This window comes from Cnephaeus nilssonii, assembly GCF_951640355.1.
Source record: "Cnephaeus nilssonii genome assembly, chromosome: 6".
In the NCBI taxonomy this organism is placed as follows: Eukaryota; Metazoa; Chordata; class Mammalia; order Chiroptera; family Vespertilionidae; genus Cnephaeus; species Cnephaeus nilssonii.
This window is the reverse complement of record NC_137077.1, coordinates 29,609,480-29,631,328: the sequence shown is the minus strand read 5'-3', so window position 1 is coordinate 29,631,328 and position 21,849 is coordinate 29,609,480. Positions and strand designations below refer to the sequence as shown.

The 21,849-nt window shown below is 35.8% G+C and overlaps 1 protein-coding gene across 2 annotated transcripts in view; it reads right to left on the bottom strand.

The window, feature by feature from the left end:
- PDE3A (phosphodiesterase 3A) overlaps positions 1–21,849 on the bottom strand; it is a 258,064-nt gene that overhangs the window by 99,969 nt on the left and 136,246 nt on the right. For both annotated transcript variants that reach the window (XM_079773401.1, XM_079773402.1), the window contains exon 2: positions 3,298–3,348. In XM_079773401.1, coding sequence (XP_079629527.1) covers positions 3,298–3,348 — 51 coding nt within the window. The remainder of the gene's footprint in view (positions 1–3,297; positions 3,349–21,849) is intronic.

The window sequence follows — 21,849 nt, the reverse complement described above, 5'->3', positions numbered from 1 at the left end:
GTGATAATGCACATATGATATAATTTAGGAGGATTAGGTCAAATCTGACAAAATCTCTTATTTAGTAAACATGTGGGGGGAAAGCCAAGAGAAGCTTATTCTCTCCTGGTAATGATTAATGCTTTCACTTATTTTTTCCTTTATCCTCTGAACTCAGGCTGACTCTAGATAAAGTTATATGCTTTTGAAGGCCAACGTTGTTTAGTTCATTTTTGACTCCTCCAAGGCTCAAAAAATGCCTGGCACATATTGGTGTTTTTTTTTGAATCAAGTAAAATAGGTTAAAATTTGCCTTGAAGTCCAACCCCTCACATCTGTAACCGCTGTCTGCTTTCTACTAGGTATTTCTTAATGATTGGACATCATGGCCCTATCACAGTTTGCTTATATATTTCATATCACATCTGCTAGTCTGAATTGCATGCAAATTATATACAGGGTGGGGCAAAAGGAGGTTTACAGTTGTGAGTCTGCAAACAATTTTATTCTTGCCATATTATTTATTAATTATTGTATTATCTCCCACACAAACAACCGTGTTTAAGTATTGCTGTTTCCAATCATAACTTGTGAGCTTCCAGAAAGCAGTAACCTTGTCATTCAGTCTTTCTTCCAAGTTATATCTACAATAGTGCTCTACACACAGTCAGTGCTTAAAATCTGTCTTCACTGAAACTACACTGTGATGGAATTGGAGCAAGGCCTTGGGGAACTAATAACATATTAAGAGATCCATGTTCAAGTCCAGTCTGTCTGAAATTCCTTTGGAATTACTGAAAGGCTTTAGATTAGACTTATGGTTCAAGGAAATATAGCAAGATTAAAAAAATCAATCATCTAAAACACACATCAATGTATTTCCCCCCCCATGAAAATTACAATTAGATAAGAAGTTATTACTCAATGCTTAATTTATTTATCTGAAATCCCCTCCCCCAAAAGTTTTTTGTTGTAGCTGTTATTGTTTTTATTTTTTGGTGAATGTTTTGCTTTTTACCTTGATAACTTTTTTTTTTCTGAGTTGAAGTAAAGTGAGGCAAAGGTGTACTACATTTGGAATAGTTATTTAGCTAGTTGAGAGGTCTAAGAAAGTCCTTGATGCTGATAATAGTAATTCATGCAAGAATGTTCTAAGTGCTTTTGCTGTTTTGAACCATTTCAACCTTTCAAATATAATGAATGTTATTTATGAACATATTTTGTGAGTGTATGTAGAATTCTGAAGTTTTATAGCTATGTGCAATACACTGAATTTTTAAAAACTTTCGTTCTGGGGTTTTTATGTATAACGTTAACACAGCGTTGTACTTTTATAACAATTTTTTTCAATTTATATTGACAAGCCAAACCTGAAGACAACTTATAGTCAAATAGGTCATAATAAGAGTAACTATTAAACACATTTAACATAACATTACTTTGAAGGGACATGTCATAAGCAAGTAACTTGGCATGTTTGAATATCAACATGTCTTTGATGGCATTAACTAGAAACCATGGCAGCATTTCTTACTTGTGCTCATCTTTACTCTTTATTGCTTTAGAATCACAAAGTTTTTAACATACATTAATTTCATCATTTCATTAACGACTTTGCAGTAAATTCTGATTTAAAATCCTATATAATAAAAGCCTAATATGCTAAGTGTCCAGTCGTCCGGTCATCTGTTCAACCAAAAAGTAATATGCTAATATGTTAAGGCTGCTCAACCACTCGCTATGATGTGCACTTACCACCAGGGGGCAGTTGACCAGTCGACCAGTCACGATGACATGCACTGATCACCAGGGGGCAGACAGTCGACCAGTCACCATGATGTGCACTGACCACCAGGGGGCAGATGCTCTGACTGGTAGGTTAGCTTGCTGCTGGAGTCCGGCCAATCGGAATTGAGACAGTCCGGACATGCCCTGGAGCCCTCCCGTGGTCCCTCCCTGGCTGGCCAACCTCCTGCATCCCTCCCCAGCCCCGATCATGCACCGGTGGGGTCCCTGGGCCTGGCCTGCACCCTCTTGCAATCCAAGACTCCTTGGGGAATGTCAGAGAGCCGGTTTCGGCCCGATTCTGCAGGCTAGTCTGAGGGACCCCAGTGGTGCACGAATTCGGGCATTGGGCCTCTAGTATTACTGATATGGACAGAGGGAGAGTTGCTGCCAGAGAAAATGGAGAAGGAGAAGTGAGAGGTAGGAAAAGCAAGGCATCCATTCTTCTGGGTAATACTAATGTAACTGGATTTACTAGTCAAATTGATAATGAACAAAAATAAAACCACAGCTATTATAACAACAACTGGAAACAATGGACTGACTTGGTTTTATTTTCCCAGGGTCCTAAATTAAATAGTTAACCATGCAAACTTAATCACTGCACAGGTCCACATCAGTGCTGTCAAACACCTGGGAGAATCTCACATTTCACAATGAACTTTCAGAGACAGTATCGCCCATTCAATTCTCCTTTAACCATATTTCTTAGTGGCAAGTGCAAAATGTGAGCAGCAGAGGTAAACATGTCCCACCTACTTCATTTTCATTTGGCATGTTTATCATCAGATAAACACAGGCTGCTGTGAAATAAATAATTTTTATATTTCTTCACAAAATATCCTGGGAGGAGAGAGAATTTTCTGAAGCTAAAAACTCAGCCTTTATTCTGTCAGGCAAAGTAATTATGGAAGAAAAACAAATCCACATTGTCTAATTAGGTCATTAAAAAGCATAAATGCGTCATGGAAGCTTTTCTCCTTGCCTAAGACATCAAGTAAGACAATGAAAACAGTCTGGTAATATAGAAAGGTTTAGAATTTGTTTCTTTTCAAAATAATAGGCCCTTTCATCTTTCTATTTCCCTACGACGAAGACAGTTAATTTACAGACAAAATCTGTAATTAGTTCAGGGTTTAGTCTGATTATATTTCAAAATATTTAACCAAACACAGGAAGATAGAGAAAAGAAGAAATACATAGAAAAACTATCAAAGGAAGTGAATAAAATCAAGAGAGTGAGTTGCTGATCAAAATGTGTTTGGCAGAGACAAGATGCGTACAAAATCTGCATTCATAAAAACACAGCCAATCTGGGATACCAGAAAGCTCTGAGGAGGAATACACTGGCCTCTGCTTTTGGGATTTGAAACCAGACTTTAATTATAGCTAACTTAAGCAAAAACAAATGCATGATTATTTTTCCTCTTCCTCTTTCTACTTCTTATTATTTTTTTGAGTTTTAGAAATCTCATGGTTCAAAGTGTTAAGAAATAAAATGCAAAAAAGAAACGGAAAAAGGAAATACCCTACCTGTGATCCTCTTGGCCCTCGTTTGTGGTCCCATTCTGAATGCCCCATGAGCTGTAAGATAATATAATAATTATAGTAAATTAAATGATACTTATTTTACATGGCAAATATTTTTACTGTTTCTTTAAAGAATAGGCTTTTGAAATGTATGTTTTAATAGTAATGTATTAAATAGTCATCATGAATAAATGAACATACATGAAGTAATAAACTTCTGGTTTAATAGGTAATATTTCAACTGCTAGTAGTTTTGAAGATATTTTAATATCACGTTGTGATAAAAAGAGTGTGCTAATGGATAGCTTTATAGCTCACTGTAAGGAATATCCTGAACAGACATTAAACCATGTTAAGCTTTATTTACATACTAGAGACCGGTGCATGAAATCGTGCTAGAGTCCAGTACACTCACTACTCATGAATACTCCTGCCACTAATAATCTAGCTCACTAATAAGGTAGACTATACATCAAGTTTATATAGATTATTATCTCCATATAACAGCATGACTTCAGTAGATGTAATGACAAAGAAACAATTCACTAAGCAACAAAAAATAATATACCTTAGAACATTATTAAAAAATGTTTGATAAGCATTTACAAAAAAATGGTGAAGAAGTCTGAATTCTATAAAAATTTCAAGTGTTCAGTTCTACCTAAAGAAATTTACAGGTTTAACTCAATTTCAACCAAAAGCTAATTGTACTTTTCAAGAAAATTTAAAAAAAATCCCACAACAACCTAATTTTATCTGAGAGAAAAAACTTATGGGAATCAGAAAAATATTAGAAAATATAAAAATATCATAGTGGTCATTAAAATATATTATAATATTTACCTGAATTATGGGATAATGATTTAAGACTCAAAATATAAATGAATGAAATGTATTCATCTCATTTTTGTAATGAACTCAAGTACATGTAGCAAAAAATATGAAAAAGAAAACTAAAAAATCAATGGGTATTTGATGAGTTATTCAACAAATGAAATAATAATAATAATATATTATTTGGACTGAACCTTATAAAATATAAACAAATATAAGTTCTAGACAGATAAAAATATTTAAATTTTAAAAAGATGAAACCATCAGTATAAAATAGAATAAAATCCAAGCATATACTACCTTAGAATGTAGAAAGATTTTCTAATTTATTAAAAAAACACAGAGGATCAATAGATCCACTATATAAAAATCTTCAAATGTTATCACAAATGCCACATTGATGAAATATCTGCAGTAAATGAATAATGTATTTCAGTATATTAAGAGTCAGTATATTAAAAATTCAAATAAACATAATCCTAGTAGATAACTGGGGGAATTTACAGATAGGGACAATTTACAGGATAAATATTAATAGTCAGTAGACTCATGCTAAAAACGTAATTTTACTGGAAGTGAAAAAATTCCATATAAATATAGACTCATTTGCACCATCATTTACTACAAGATAAATTTGTTAATTAACAAACCAGGACTTATAAAATAAACCTCCTAAAATTTACTCTAAATCTGACTTTTACCTTTGAAGCATAAAACAGTAAAATTGGCCAAAATTTATCTATCAGAGATAATTATTTTCCCAGAATTATATAAGAGAGAAATGGGAGAGATTTAGGGTAAAGGACTATATCCTATTACTAGAGGCCCAATGCACAAAATTCGTGCAAGAGTAGGCCTTCCTTCCCCCAGGCTGCATGGATTTGTGCACATTGAAAGCAAATTAATAAGAAGGTGGCTGGTGGGGTGGGACTTGGCAAGACGGGTTGGACATGCCCTGGAGCCAATCTCCTGTGGTCCCTCCCTGGCTGGCCACACCTGGGGCGGTGCCACGGCTCAAAGGGCATCTGCAGAGTGAGCGGGGGTCCCTCCAGCAGGTGGGGACCATCAGCCTGGCGAAATGATGGGGCCCTGCAAGGAACTGGGCTCCTTCCTCTCTGGTTCCGGAGTGCGTCACCCAAGAACTGCTGCTGCCAAGTCACCGCAGCTCAGCAGCTCCTGCGTTGAGCGTCTGCCCCCTGGTGGTCATTGTGTGTCATACCTACCAGTGGGTTGGATGGTCGGATGGACACTTAGCCTTTTATACATATAGATATTTTAATATCATTATTATATTACTAGAGGCCCAATGCATGAAATTTGTGCAAGAGTAGGCCTTCCTTCCCCTGGATGCTGGCACCAGCTTCCCTCTGGCACCTGGGACCCGGGCTTCCCTCTGGGACCCGGGCTTCCCTCCAGCCACCAGCAGGCACCCAGGACCCGGGCTTCCCTTGCAGCCCCGGCTTCGTCCGGAAGGTCATCTGGAAGGATGTCAGGTCTAATTAGCATATTATGCTTTTATTATTATAGATGTTTTAATGATCTGAGTTGACCCAGCATGTGGTAATATTTTTAAATGTATACTATTACTACTTTCTTCAAAGGAATGCAAAGTTATAAAAATCTGTATGCTAAGTAAAATATAATCTAAAAAGGAATGAACTCTGAAATGATAAATGAGATACTGGAACGTTCTTATTCAACAGAAATCAATAAGGTATTTTTCCCTTTGCACTTGAGGAAATCACACAAGGGCTTTAACAGTTAAACTCTAGTTTGAATTAAAATAATCGAAGCCAAAAATCAGCATTAATTATTTCAGTTGGTGTATGTGGTTTGTTATATTATTTTCTGTAATATGTTTTTTAAATGCAAAGAAAGAGGTGGTGCAGCGGGCTGGATAGGATGTCAGGGTTCTCATACCTCTCCATACCTGGCACAGATGGGATGCTGGGTGGAGAGTGGGGAAGTAAGGATTCGCTTCATATTAGTACATGATAGCATATGAATATTTATCCTATTTGCATATGGAATTTATTTTGCTGTCATAAGAACACTGTTCTCAGAGCATGGACCAAAGACTAAAATAGGCAGAATGTTTTCAGTATTCCTTAAAAAAATACAAACTAATATAAAATAATATTAAATGTAAAAATATATATACTTTTGATTAAATGAAGAAAACGCTTAAGATGGTAAATTCTCTGTTATGCATATTTTGCCACAATAAAAAAAATATAAATGCAAACAAAAGCTGTACCAGAAAAGAAAACCCTCATAGTGTGGTTAACTGCCTGACTTATTTAATATGATAGATTATTTAAATTAAAATGAAGCATTTGGGAACTGGTACATATTTCTGTTAAAGCAGAACCACAGGGCTAGTGTTTTAGGAAGTACAGAGATGCTTCTCTATCCCCACTCCCTTGACTAATGATTAAGACAAATGAAAATAATTGGTCAGTTATAATTAACAGTAAAGAGGAGAGCTTGCACAAGGAAGTCAATGAATTTCAGAATTAAGCGCAAACTGATGTCGATGTTGTATCAATGAGAAAGTCAAAACATCCTGTGAATCAAGCAGGTAGGATTAGTATTAAATTGCAGATGACCAAAGTAGTCATCTGACATTATCATGGGATTAGATAAAAGACATAAATGGGTCACGGACAATGAGGAACAGGAGTTGAAATTGTGGAATTATTATTTTCTTTTTGCAATTGAATTCATCTGGGCTAAGCTTTTAAGATCAACGAGTAGCAGCATGATATCTAGACAATTCTGGGAAAAGAGACAACATTTATTAACATGACACGATACTGTTTTTGGAGGAGGAATAGTTATGATTTTAAGATTAGTTATAGAAAGGTGCTATAGATGTAAAAACAGGGGAGGGTACTGACACTGAGACTAGAAAAATTATTAAAAAAGAGAAAACTGAAATATATTCTGGTTGATAAAAAGTATATGGCTGTTTAATTCAGGAAGAAAAAAAATGTCTCTCACCATCTATAAAAGATACTCTCATAGCTATTTAACTATGATTACTCCTTTGGGTAATGACATTTTAATAAGCATCTTACCAGAAGGTTTGGGGTATATAGGTCACCAAGGTTATGCCTATATATGGCAAACAAAAATCTTTCCATCTGAGGAAGAAATTCTCTTTAAAAAAAACAACACAAAAACACACAAAAAAAACAAAAACCAACAAACCAAAACCCACTATTTTTCCTCCCTTCCTCATCCCCCATTAATATCAGGATAGGCAAAAGGAAGACCCTTATAATTATTCATAGGAAACAAGTATACTTCCTTGAAAAGAAATATAATCTGTTATATAAAGCATTTTGAAAATCCTAACTTCCTTGACACTGTCATTTTTATCCTTATGGAATAAATTCTTCTCTCCCTCACTTTTATTTTTAATAATAAATTTCTACATCACAGCCTTCGGCTAACAGTATGTTACACAGTACCGAGTGCCAAGGAAAACAAAACTGCTGCCAGACGCAAAATTTAAAAAGTTCACAAGAGAAGCAAAGGAGAAGGCAGCATGGAAACAAAACGGTTCCATCCAAGCAGAGATATTTTTAATAATAGCATGAGAAACGAAGATAATTGAAAGTATGTTTCTGTAGGTAAAATATTTTCCTTCCTTGTTTATACAGTTTTCCCTCTGCTATTTTCTCCTTTTTTTGTTTGTTTGTTTGTTTGTATATATTATTTAAAAATGTCTCTTTAGGGGCATCTTGGAAGAAAAAATTTACCCTTGCTGTCATCGAAGAGATGAAAGCTGCAAGAGAACTATGACTAGTAAAAAATTATTCTTTGCATGCACTTAAAAAAGCAAACGGTTTCAGATATGAAAAGGGGTAACGATGTAGAGTGACGGTCACCACTCTTGTTCTCCCATTATTCTCAGAAAAACGATTCTCCTATTTCACTTGTGGAAAATTACTAAAACACCTTTTTGAAAATGTATAAAAATACATATAAAGATATAAAATTTCTCACACAACTCCCTCTTTTTATTTCATCTTATAATCAGTAAATAAACATTTATTGTATGACTATTATGTTCAAGAAAACTGTTCTAGGCACAACCTATGCATATCAGTGAACAAACTAAGAGCCATCTCTGTTCTGCTGGCTCTTATAATTCTAGTGAAGGAAGAGCAAACATAAAGAAACAAACATAGAATGTACCAAGTGATGATAAAACTGTAAAGAAGCTTAAAGTAGGGTAATGGCGGGTAAGGGCTAGGAACAGAACTAATTTATATAAGTACTAGAGTCCCGCTGCATGAAATTCGTGTACTTGGTGTGTATGTGTGTGTGTGTGGGGGGGTTCCTCAGCCCGGCCTGTGCCCTCTCGCAGTCCAGGAGCCCTCGGGAGATGTCTGACTGACATCTTAGGGAGCGGGCCTAAGCCAGCAGTAGGACATCCTTAGTGCTGCCACAGAGGTGGGAGAGGCTCCAGCCACCCCCACTGCGCTCGCCAGCTGTGAGCTCGGCTTCTGGCTGAGCAGCATTCCCCCTGTGGGAGTGCACTGACCACCAGGGGGCAGCTCCTGCTGAACGTTTGCACCTTGGTGGTCATGCGCATCATAGCGACCAGTCGTTCTGCTGTTCGGTTGATTTGCATATTAGCCTTTTATTATATAGGATATCAGGGTAGTCCTTTCTGAAAGAGTGGTATTTTAGCAGGATATTGTATAAAGTGAGAGTGCCAGACATACAGATATCTGGAGAACAGATAGGCCAGGCTGAGCAAACAGAAGATGCAAAGACTGTGCGGTGGGAGTAGGAATGGTACTATTTTTAAGCCAAAATTTTAAAAAGGGTTGGGTCTTTTTAGCCATAGGTATATTATTATATATTTTGTATTTATTCCCTTTCACTGGTATAAAATTGTCCAAAAGTGAATCATTAGCTTCACTAATTAAAAATTACAAAGTAGCCCTAACCGGTTTGGCTCAGTGGACAGAGCGTCGGCCTGTGGACTCAAGGGTCCCAGGTTCGATTCCTGTCAAGGGCATGTACCTTGGTTGCCTGCACATCCCCAGTAGGGGGCGTGTAGGAGGCAGCTGATCGATGTTTCTCTCTCATCGATGTTTCTAACTCTCTATCCCTCTCCCTTCCTCTCTGTAAACAATCAATAAAATACATTTTTTAAAAATTACAAAGTGCTTTCTAGCAATAAACTAATGGACCAGGGATTCTCCCTTCCTCAAACTCTTGCTCAATTTCATTCAATACAACAAGAATTTGTGGAGCATGGACTGCACTCCTTATATTAGTCATAGTTCACAGCACACTTTTGCTGGCCCTTTACATGTGTTTCGTTTTCAAAGTCAGAAAATGTATCAGAGCAGAGGCTCGCTTTTAAGACCACTTACTATGCTATGCATGGAACTTTCAATTTGATAAGCAAATTACAGCTCCTTTGCCCCTGGCAGGCTCCCTTTGGATTCTTCCCTTGGCATACTTTTTTTTTTTTTTAATGTGTTTACTATGTATGTCTTCTCTTTCCAGAATTCCATGTGGAAAGATGGGTTTGGACTGCTCACTTCCCTGCCCACAGGGCTTACTGAATGGCAGTGCTCTGGCCTGGGAAGATCTGTGATTGACAGTTTGGGCCAGCTTAGCTCCTGTCTATTCCTTGCAAGGGAATAGCTCTTAATCCTTGGTGTATTTTTCCTTTTTCCTCTTGTTATCCATGGGGCAAGAAGCCCAAACTGCATTGCACTCTCCACAAACTCGACACTGGAAGTCTGCATCCGGCTTAGGCCTTAGGCCAAAGGTGTTAACAGAATCCCTGAGGCTCCCACACATTGTCATCCAACCCTCCTGGGTTCTACACTGCGTTTGGCATTTGGTGCCTAGGAAGGCCTAATACAAACGGCACTGAAAAAGACTGAACCTCCTTGATAATGAAATTTATAAACTGGGAGACTCCATCAGCTTCCTTTGGGGAAACCAGATTAACAGCAGCCTCAGTTCTTAGCTACAGCCCACCTTCACCACGGTTACTTCATCACATCACCCCAAACCCCAAATCCACCCCACTTTACAGGGCATCACGTGATGGGGATGTTACTGAAAATTTCATAAGGAAACAGGACATGGTTACATTACATAGAATAGCATGAAAAGCCACAGAAATATTCATCATGGATCTCCCATGGTATTATAAAGCTTTTTGTTGTTGTTTTTTGGTGTTTTTGTTTGTTTTTTGGCAGCCATCACCCCCTCTGCCCTTTCCTCTTGGGGTGGGGCAAGGAAGTAAGTCTTTCAGCTTACTGATCCCAGCCTTTAATGCCTTGATAATCTTTCCCAGAATACAAATATCTTTTTATCATTCTCAGAAAAATGTAGCTTTCTCCCATTATCCTCATCTTGAATCTTCAGACACATTGGCAGGAAAAAAAGAATTCTTTAGAATTGACTCTCCTTAGCAAGCATTGAGAGCCTGAAAACAGTAAAGCACTAAAACACTGAAATTAAAGGGTATGTTTTCCTTTCCATCCACGAGGCAGAGAATAAATCCCTGATACTGACGCTTAGGGTTCCAACCCAGCAGCCAGTAAAAAATTTTATAAATATTAGGGAATGAGAAAACTTCAAATAAGAGAGAAATCCAAATATGCTGGCGTTTGAAAGCCCAGCCTGTCTAGTGCAAGTTCTGCTTCTATTTCAGATAATGATGTTCCCACATTCCGGTTTAGAATGTTTCCATAATTCTATTTCTGTCCCTGTTATCATAATTACAATCATTACCCTAAACCTATATGTGGCCGCTGATGCTACAAAGCTTCCATTATTTTTACTTAAAATATCTTGACTATCTTGATTACATAGAATTTTTGTACTTTTATTGGTACTACTGATAATGTGATCACATCAGTCTTGTGTTGAAACACTGTGAGATACTTTATAGAGAAATGGTAATAGAGTCAAATAAGCTTGTGAAACTCTGCATAATATAAGTACTCCTTGGATGGTCCCACATATTAGCATTGCTGACATTTGGGGGAGTCCTAAAGCAAAGGAACTTAATTCAACCAAATATTTCCAAAAGCACTTTGTTTCAAAAGAGATGAATGGTTTTCCATGGAACACATTTTGAGAAACATTTTTTGTACAGTTTTCTAAATGCTTTTCTTATTTTCTTTCATCATTATTGAAAAGATAGAGACACATGATCCTGATTTTATGGATATGAAAATGAATTAAAAGAGTGAAATTGTAACATAACAAGCCAGTAGTTAAACATGGATTATGCTAAGTGAAATAGGCCAGTCAGAGAAAGACAAATACCATATGATTTCACTCATATGTGGAATTTAATAAATAAAATAAACTGATGAACAAAATAGAAACAGACTCACAGATACAGAGAACAGACTGACAGCTGTCAGAGGAGAGAGGGAGTTGACAGGCTGGGTAAAAAAGGTGAAGGGATTAAGCAAAAAACAACAACTCCAAAACACCAAAAATAAATGAATAAATAAAAACAAAACAGACAAATTCAACAGTATGGTGATTGCCAGAGGGAAAGGGGGTTAGGGGAAGGTAGAAGAGGGTAAAGGGGGAATTAATGGTGGCAGAAAGCAACTTGACTTTGGGTGGTGAGCACACGATACAGTATGCAGATGTTGTGTTATAGAGTTGTACACTTGCAACCTGTATGGTTTTATTAACCAGTGTCACCCCAATAAACTGAATAAAAAATTAGGTCAGCTGGCTGCAAATCATATACTTTTTTCCCTACTGTACTACTTTTAACAATAAATAATTATTGAGTTCTAACCAAATATCACAAAAGTAGATTGGTAAGGAAAAAGAAAAAGACATGAGATTTGGTTTGTGTTCATGGAACTCCTGGTACTTAACATGATGGATTTATTTCTCAAAAATTCATGTCACTCTCTAGTCTCCACCTCCTTTAAAAAAACACTTTGGAATAAAATAAAATGTTAATTTTCCTAAAAATCCTATGTAAATACAAAAAATTAATAATCTTTTGAAATGATGGCTATGCAATAAGCTCAAAATGTATAGAATATTATGTCAGATGTATACTTATGCTAAATTCTCTATTAGCACATCTCATAATACTCATTATTCATTCTTGCATTTACCTGCTCAACATTCATACATACATTAACAAATATTTATTGGGTACTCACTGTATGTCTAGCTCTGTGCTCTATGTAAACATAACAATGTTGAGCTTGCCAGCCCACAGGCACCACAGGATCCTGAAGAACCTTCTGAGTCATTAATAAAGTGTAGCATAGTGGCGAAACTTGTGGGCTCTAGAGATCAGATTGACTGGTTCAAATTCACCTTTGACAAGATTTTCAGTCTTGCTAGATATAAAACCTTGAACAATTAACTTAATTTCTCTTTGCTTTAGCTTCCATATCTCCAGGATTTAGGCAATAATAGCACCTAGTTCACATGGATTTTGGCTGAATTAAATGAGTCATTATATAAAGAAGGCTTAGTCTAGTACCTAGTAATGCCTCATTAAATGTTAGCTATTATTTCTATCCCTGTTAATAATTACATACTATCTTCTAGTATTGTTGAATTCTAATTCTGTAAGAAAAGTATAATTCACATGGTATCTTTGGTAACTTTTTATTAAGTTAGAATGGGAGAATCCCATTCTTTGACCATGCCAATACACAATTTACAAACTCTTATCAAATTTATAAGTAAAACAAAACCATGCATCATTATTCAGAGTAATATGTAACACATGTACATGACCATAAAGTCTACTGAGTCTATGGAGTCATATTCAGATTTATTTTCTGCATAACAATTGGAAAATCCAAATTTTAACATTACTAGGTAACCCTGGTAAAGAGAGACATGCAAAAATGAGAAATCTTCCTGAGGCATAAAAAGTAGCAAAAGACAAAGTCAGAAATAGCAAATGTTTGAAAAAATAATCTGAGGGAAAAGCAATGTGAGAGTCTGTTCAACATGGAAAAGACCTGCATATTCAGGTATGTCATATATTGGAAACAAAACCAAATTCCAAAGCAATTGATAGGCCTGAAAAAATAAGCAAACAAACTAAACTACAAAATCAAAAAAAAAAAGAAACCACCCACAAAATCCATGTAAATGTTTCTAAAATAACCACAATAAAAATGGATAATTATATGATCCCATATAATAAAAGGCTAATATGCAAATTGGCTGAACTACTGGTTGCTATGATGCGCCCTGACCACCAGGGGGCAGATGCTCAATGCAGGAACTGCCCCCTGGTGATCAGTGCACTCCCACAGGAGGAGCACTGCTCAGCCAGAAGCCGAGCTCACAGCTGGCGAGCGCAGTGGTGGTGGCGGGAGCCTCTCCCACCTATGCAGCAGCGCTAAGGATGTCCACCAGTCAGACATTCCCCGAGGGCTCCTGGACTGCAAGAGGGTGCAGGCTGAGCTGAGGGACCCCACCAAGTGCACAGATGTTGTGCACTGGGCCTCTAGTATATAATAAACTAATTACTCAGCCATAAAAAAGATGAAATATTGCCATTTGCAACAACATGGATGGATCTTGGGGGCATTATGCTCAGTGAAATGAGTAACATGAAAAGAGACAAAAACCATATTATTTCACTTATATGTGGAATATAAAACAAAAAAGTAACAAAAGAACTAACAAAACAAACTCATAGATACAGACAACAGAATGGTAGTTACTAAAGGGGAAGAGGGGTAGGAGGAGGGCAAAGTGGATAAGGGGGTCAAGTATAGTAGGGTAATGGATGGAAACTAGACTACTGGTGTGAGCACACAGTAGAGTATACAGATATCAAATTGTAATGTAAACTTGAAATTTATATAATAATATTATTAACCAATTTTACCCCAATAAAAAAAAGCTTTTAAGTTTTGAGCAGCAAAACAAAATGCAGTTTTCTTGTGAAATATTAAACAAAGAGTTATGGCTTTAATTTATTCCCTCTATCAACTTTATTTCAGGTGAAACTCAAAACTCTGAGCAGCACTAAATGTGACTATACATGTATATTTCACAGTTTACTAAATTAATTCATGTATTATTTCTGCCAATTTGGGTAATTGAATAAAAGTCAATTAAAAATAAGGTCTCGTTTACTATTTCTATCTCTTTACCTGTTGTTTTTAGAGTGGATCATGCTAACATTTCTGTTTCCCTATATATTCCGTTTCCTTTTATGCAATGCCACATGGAAGAACTCATTTAAGGCTATATTCCCTAAGAAATTATTAAACCTCAGTCAAACTCACCAAGGCAACTTCATGGGACTATCTATAAAATTGATATTTCCTTAGAAGAAAAATTGGAAATCACAGGGAAAATAATGAAATCCAGACATAGCCTCAGCTGTGGCAAAAGCTGTAATTCAACGAGATGTATGAAGTCTTGCATTTGGAGAGTTTTGAGTTTTTCTTTTTCTTTTTCTTTATCAAACATTCTCATATATTGCATATGGTGTAAACAACATACAATTTCTTAAACTAGCATTACAATTAATAATGTGTGCTGAAAACAAGAAAATTACTTTGATTCTCAAATAGTATACATTTGTGGACTTATAAAAATATTACTACTGTTTATAAGCTGTTACATAGAGCAACAAAATGAACTAAATCAGAGGAAACCTCTCTACTTAAATCATCCTTTTTTTAGAAAAGGTCTTAAAAACCAATACTGTTCCTTTTAAAATTAAATCTCAATAATTCATCTGACTTAAGTTGAATCATCTTAAGTCTGATAAATGACATAAAATACTGATTTCATTTTTATACAATTTCCTCTTAATGTGAAGGTTACATTTTTCTAAAAAAGAATTTTGTACTATTTTCAGTCTTATTTTATTCAATGCTTAGCCACGTTTTTTCAACAGTTGAAATTCATTTTAATATTGCATTTTCTTAAACTCAATATATCCAATACATTATCATTTCAACAGATAATCAAGAGTTTTTAAAAGGATAAATGAAATATTTTACATTCTGTCTTTCATACTTTGAAATCTGATGTAGGTGTAATTTTATACTTATCTTGATTAGGATAATAAACTTGAATTGGAAACAATTGCTCTGTAGTTAAATTTCAAAAACTTAGTGTGAAAAAGTAGATTGATATACTCAAGTAATGTCAAACATACTTAAAAGTTTTCCAATAACAGAATCAAATGTTAGGTTTTATTTTCAAGAACCAAAAAAAAAAAAAAAATGCTTTCTGCAAAATTTTAAATTCTTATTTTATTCAGTGCTTATCCACGTTTATCATCAATGCCAAAATCTTCGGCAACATGACAAAATTCCATGCTTCTTTCCCCTCCATAAACAATTTCACTTGGGGGAGGAGTGAAAAAAGGACAGATTGACTAAAGCAGTGGTCGGCAAACTCATTAGTCAACAGAGCCAAATATCAACAGTACAACGATTGAAATTTCTTTTGAGAGCCACATTTTTAAACTTAAACTTCTTCTAACGCCACTGCTTCAAAAGAGACTCGCCCAGGCCGTGGTATTTTGTGGAAGAGCCACACTCAAGGGGCCAAAGAGCCGCATGTGGCTCGCAAGCCGCAGTTTGCCGACCACGGGCATAAAGTGGCAGAGAACAGTATGTGCCACAAGCCCATTCCAAGTCCCTTGGGTGTCTTCTTTCCTCTGAACTTGGTGTTGCCAAGATTACTTTACTTCCACTCTTTTCAATTAGTGAGTTCTAACAAAACTTGTGCATTTTGTCCTCAGCTTCTTAAATGTTTCTGGGGATAATTTATTATAAGGCCTGGACATATTCTCTTAGCTCAAGGTTAAGATAAAGTATACCTATGCCCCCAAATTCGATCCAGCCTCTCGATTCTCCTTCATGGCTTCAGAATCCATTTGATAAATGGAAAGTGATTTTATGAGTTTGTTTGTACTACAACTAGTGTTCTTTTGCAGGGGAGGGGGGAGTTTCTTGGAAATTTATTTCCTTTACGGACATATTAAGTGGGACTCTAGGGATGAAGGAATATAAATTAGAATATGACATGATGTGGCAAGGAAAAGGGAAGTGGGAAGCATATAGCATGCCCTGAAATTGTTTGTATTTTATTAACTGAGGTAGGTAGAAATGCAGGTGTAAAAGCATTACCATGTTCTTCTCTGTCTTTGTTCTTACCCTCAAGCACAGAGCTGAGGGACTTCTTTACTTTGTTCTTTTCTTTTTTTAAAGCAACTAGTGTGTACCAGAGCCTCTATTAAAGGCAAAACAAAAAGAACTTAAGTGAATCTGGAAAAAAGAAACACAAGGAAATAGACAAATAGCTACTTAACAGTGGCTATTAGAAAACATCATTCTGGGTTGTAGAAGAGGAAGCTTGATTGATAAATTTAACACTGACCTTGTCAATTTGAAATCAATAATATACAGTGGATGGAACTCTTGCTTATTTGATTATGTGTCTAAATTGCAAATTCCCTGGATTTTTTCTTAAAGGAAGCATACAATTAAATGTTTTTATTCTTACTTCTAACCATGACTTGAAATATTAAGTGTTTCACCATGAGTGTTAGGGTGATTTTCTTGTTAGCCCTCATTTCTTCTTCTTCTTCTTCTTCTTTTTTTTTTTGAAAGAGGAATGACTGTTCTTATGCTGTTTCTGGCTCCAGGGTATGTACAAAATGCCCTAGATAGTATCCTTAGAAGACAGCCAATTCAATGCTTAAGAATCAATAAATTACACAATGTCTAGTCTCAACTTGAAAAGCATAGCCAAACCGGACTGCCCAGCTTGAGTTTGAAATGATTTCCCTATTTCAAGTTATTATTATTATAAACTTAAAGAATATTTATTTTGTGCAAGTTCCCTATATTAAAAAAGTTCATTAACACTACAGCCCTTTAAAATAATCCAGTTTATAACTTATTACACAAAGATACTTTTAACCTCAAAAGACAAAGTCAGTCAGAAGTGGTTCTCACTATGCTATATATTCCATTCGTAAGTCAATATAAGAGATGTTTTAAAATTTGTTTAAAAATTGAATCTATTTAATTGGAAGATCTCTGATTTTCAGCCTCCCTCTTCCTTGCTGGTTTAACAATCCAGGTCTTGTTGTGCAAGATACTATACATGTTATATTTATTGAGTCTTTTTATAACATTGTAGATTCCAAACTGAAATTTCTTGAAATCAAATTCCAATTTCACGCTTACCAGCCCCATGAACCTGGTTAAGTTACTTTATCATTTCTAGGTTCAATTTCCTCATTTGTAAAATGTAGATAGTAATAATATTAGCTCCTTCGTATAATTTTATGAAGATAATCACTATAAAACCATTCAATAGCTTCTCATTTGTTTTACAATTAAATTCTAACTCACTGCAATAACCTACAAGGCTTAGATATTACTTATCCTGCCTGGAATAAATTTTCCCATTTCTTAATGCTATTAGCTCACTCTCATCATTCAGGTTTCATTTCAAATAACACCTTCTTAGAGACACTTTCTATGACTGACCAATCATCCATCCATCCATCCATCCATCCATCCATCCATCCATCCATCCATCCATCCATCATCCATCCATTTGATCAACTAACCATTCATCCAATATAAACAAATACATACTGAGCACCTACCCTGGGCTGGGCTTGGTACTAGGTACTAAATACTGGGGTTAGGGAGTAAACAAGAGGCCAGCCTTACCTTTATCTTCCCCCATTACTCTTCAGCATGACTGTCTGTTTCCTGCATTTATTGCAATCTAAAATGATTTTGTTTATTTCAGTACTCTTTATTGTCTGTTTCCCATTCTAGAAAATGAGCTTCAGAACAGCAGAAACCTTGTTGGTCTGATTTGCTATGTGCACTGTGCCTGACACCAATTAAGGGAATCAATAAACATTTGTTTAAAGAATGACTGATTTATTCAGAAGAAAATTAAATAAGGGGACTCAACTAGTTAGGACTTTAGATAATGTGGAGTTGATTCAAATTATAATGAATAAAATGGATATGATCTTCATTTTTAAATTCTTGTGGCACCTCTTTTTTTTTTTTTTAAAGGATTTACTGTACTTATGCTAAGGGATTGTTTTTCAAGCAGGATATTAGGATATAATTTCCTGTGTATATATATAGTTAATCCTCATTTGAGGATATTTTTCCCATTGATGTTTAGAGAGTAGAAGGTAGGGACAAATAGAGTATGAGGGAGAGAGAGAGAGAGAGAGAGAGAGAGAGAGAGAGAGAGAGAGAGAGAGAGAGAGAGAGAGAAACACCAATGAGAGAGAGAGACACATTGATTCGTTGCCTCCCACATGTGCCTCAACCAGGGCTGGGGAATACAGATTGGTGCAGCCACTATGGAAAATAGTATGTAGGGTTTTCTCAAAAAATTTAAAATCTAACTGCATTATGACCCAGCAATTTCTCTTCTGGGTATACACCCAAAGGAACCCAAAACACTAATTTGAAAGACTATATGCACCCTTATGTTTGTTGCAGCATTATTTACAATAGCCAAGCTATGGAAACGACCCAGGAGCCCACCAATAGACAACTGGATTAAAAAGCTGCGGTACGTATTTACAATGGAATATTACTCAGCCATAAAAAAGAACTTCATCTTACCATTGGCAACAGCATTGGTGAACTTAGAGTGTATTATGCTAACTGAAATAAGTCAGAGAAAAATAAATAACATATGATTTCACTTACACATGGAATCTAAAGAACAAGATAAATGAACAAAATAACTGCAAGTCTTACAGACACAGCAAACAGACTGATGATTGCCAGAAGGGTTGGGGGTTGGGGACTTGGGTGAAAATCTGAAAGGATTAATAAGTACAAATTGGTAATTACAAAATAATCATGGGGATGTAAAGTACAGCATAGAGAGTATAGTAAAAAATATTGTAATAACTAAGTATGGTGCCAGGTGGTTACTGAAAGTATCGGGGGGATCACTGTGCAAAGTGAAACACCTGAAACTAATAAGAAATAATATTAAATATAAACTGAAATTGAAGAACTAAATGTTTTTTAAAAGAGTAGAAGACTCAGACATACATAAAAAAGTCACAGTGAAAAGAAATAAACCTATTTAAAAAGGGATCGACTACCCTGGTTTATGTCTTTTGTTTTTCTGCCTTCCTATCTTCCTGCCTGGAGGAGGTACAGGATTCTGGAGATGAATTACCTCTGCCTCAACATCCTGAAGACACAGAAGTGTAATCACTGAATTCTAGTTGAGCAGACATGTACAAATGCAAAACAACTCTCTCTCCTGCCCTCTCCCCCTGTCCTCTCCCTCTCTGAGCATCAATAAAGACAGGAAACAAATATGTAACAGAAAAGGCCTTGGAAATGGATGAGAAACAGATCCACACACATTAACTGATCTGGATTCCCTTCAAGACAAAATCATACCATTCTAACTATATTGGTAGTATGTAAAGAAACACTTTATTTCATTAGGTTGATTTTCATTATGTATATGATCCATTTATCAAATTCAAACTCATGAATTAAACAAGCATGGTAAAACTATATCGCACAAAAATTTGAACATGAATGTACATAGGCACATTTTTTTATAACCGATAAGTTGAAACAACTCAAATGCCCATTAAATAATCAAGTTGAAACAACTCAAATGCCCATTAACTAATCAATGGATAAATGAAATGTGGTACATCCGCACAATTTATTTGTCATTAAAAAGGAATAAAGTAGTGACACATGATATAACATATATGAGCCTTCAAAATATACTAGGTAACAATAAAAAAAGACCACAAATAGCGTGATTCCTTTTATTGAAAATAGTCCAGAACAGGCAAATCTATAGAGACAGAAAATAGATAAGTGGTTGGCTGGGACTGGAAGTGACAGGGAGGGAGGAAGGGGTGAGAAGTGATTGCAGATGGACATAGGTTTCCTTTTGGGGATGAAGAAAATGTTCTGGAATGAGATAGTAATAATCCCATAACAGTGAAAAACAACATATATACACAACTCAATCAATTACATTCTTTGAGTAAATTTTATGGTATATGAATTATACCCCAATAAAGCTGTTTTTGTAAAATAAGCACACACACACACACACACACACACACACACACACACACACACCTTTATGCACATATACACTGAGTGGCCAGATTATTATGATCTCTGAATGCATAATCTGGCCACTCAGTGTATATCCTATATAATAAAAGGCTAATATGCAAATTGTCCCCTTGACCAGGAGTTCGACCAACAGGCAAGCCGGCCAACTGCCCATGTCTCTTCCCCCTGGTCAGGCTGGCCAGACCCCACCCATGCACGAATTCATGCACTAGGCCTCTAATATATAAATACTGAGTAGCAAGATTATTATGCATTCAGAGATCATAATAATCTGGCCACTCAGTGTACATCCCACACTAAAGGAGCTCCATAAGAAAAAAGACAAAAACTGATAAGCATGAGATTCATCATCTCTATTTAAATTTGTGATGTGCTGTTGAAAACTTTGTGGAATAGCATAGAACATTATAATTAACTTGTTTTTGTGTAAGATATTTTAGCTGTATTAAACAGTAAAAACAAGCATGGTTTATTTCTAGTAGAAAGTGGTATTCGTGTGGTGACTGTTATTCCTATTACTAGCTACTTAGGAATCACGTAGGAAAATTTCCACTTACACTAATTCTACCTGCTGGTTATGAACCAAAGGGAGATTTCATAAGTGTGTACTTACATTGTTTTTATTCCTAAATTGGCTCCAGGAGTAATTCTCCACGGAAGAGATATAATATTTGGCATTTTTAGATTTGTTATTTTAAACTGTGGTTCACACAGTAGCTTTTATTTTCCTCTTCTCTATGATCAACCCCCTCTCACAATATTTGAGTGTCCATTGCAGCACTAATATGGGCATTTAAAACTTATTTTTTAATAATCTTCTTTCAATAATTCCTCAAATAATTGTTTTGACCAATATGTAACCTTCCATATATATTAACATCAGTAACCACAAAAGCCAATAGTATATACCAAGAACTCTTAGATGCTTTGTGTACAAGGAAGACAGAAATGGAATTTTGGCCATCTCATTTTAACAAAAGAGAAAGAAACATAAGCAAATTAAAATAGAATGTCAATTTGCATTTGTTTTTTCTTACTAATGGGTCAGTCCTTACTGTGTTCCAGGCATGCATTAAGTATTTTCTATGCATTATGCCAACAAATCCTCAAAATAATCCCTGTGGAGTAATATAATTTCCCGGCATTTGTAAATTATGGAACTGTGATATACAGAGAACTCTTTACCATGTGGAATCTGCCAAAAGTCTGCCTTTGAAACACTAGCTTTTACCCTCTACACTGTACCCCTACCCCCCCCCTACCCCCAACATATCAAGAATGAATTGGGTGCTAAGGAATAACAACTCTGGAAACCATGAGTTTTCCCAGAGAGGCAGGGGATAACAATGAGAGTTTAGCTACAGATAGGTAGGATGTGACATTTGAGTTGGGTTTTAAGGTGTGTATAGGAGATTATTAGGGAGGGGGGAAAATGCTAGGTAGGCTGGGATCAACATACAGGGTGGACAAAAGTAGATTTATAGTTGTGAGTATGCAAAACACAGTATATTCTTATATTATTATTTATTTTTGTATTCTACTTTTTCCCATAAAAAAAAAAAACACT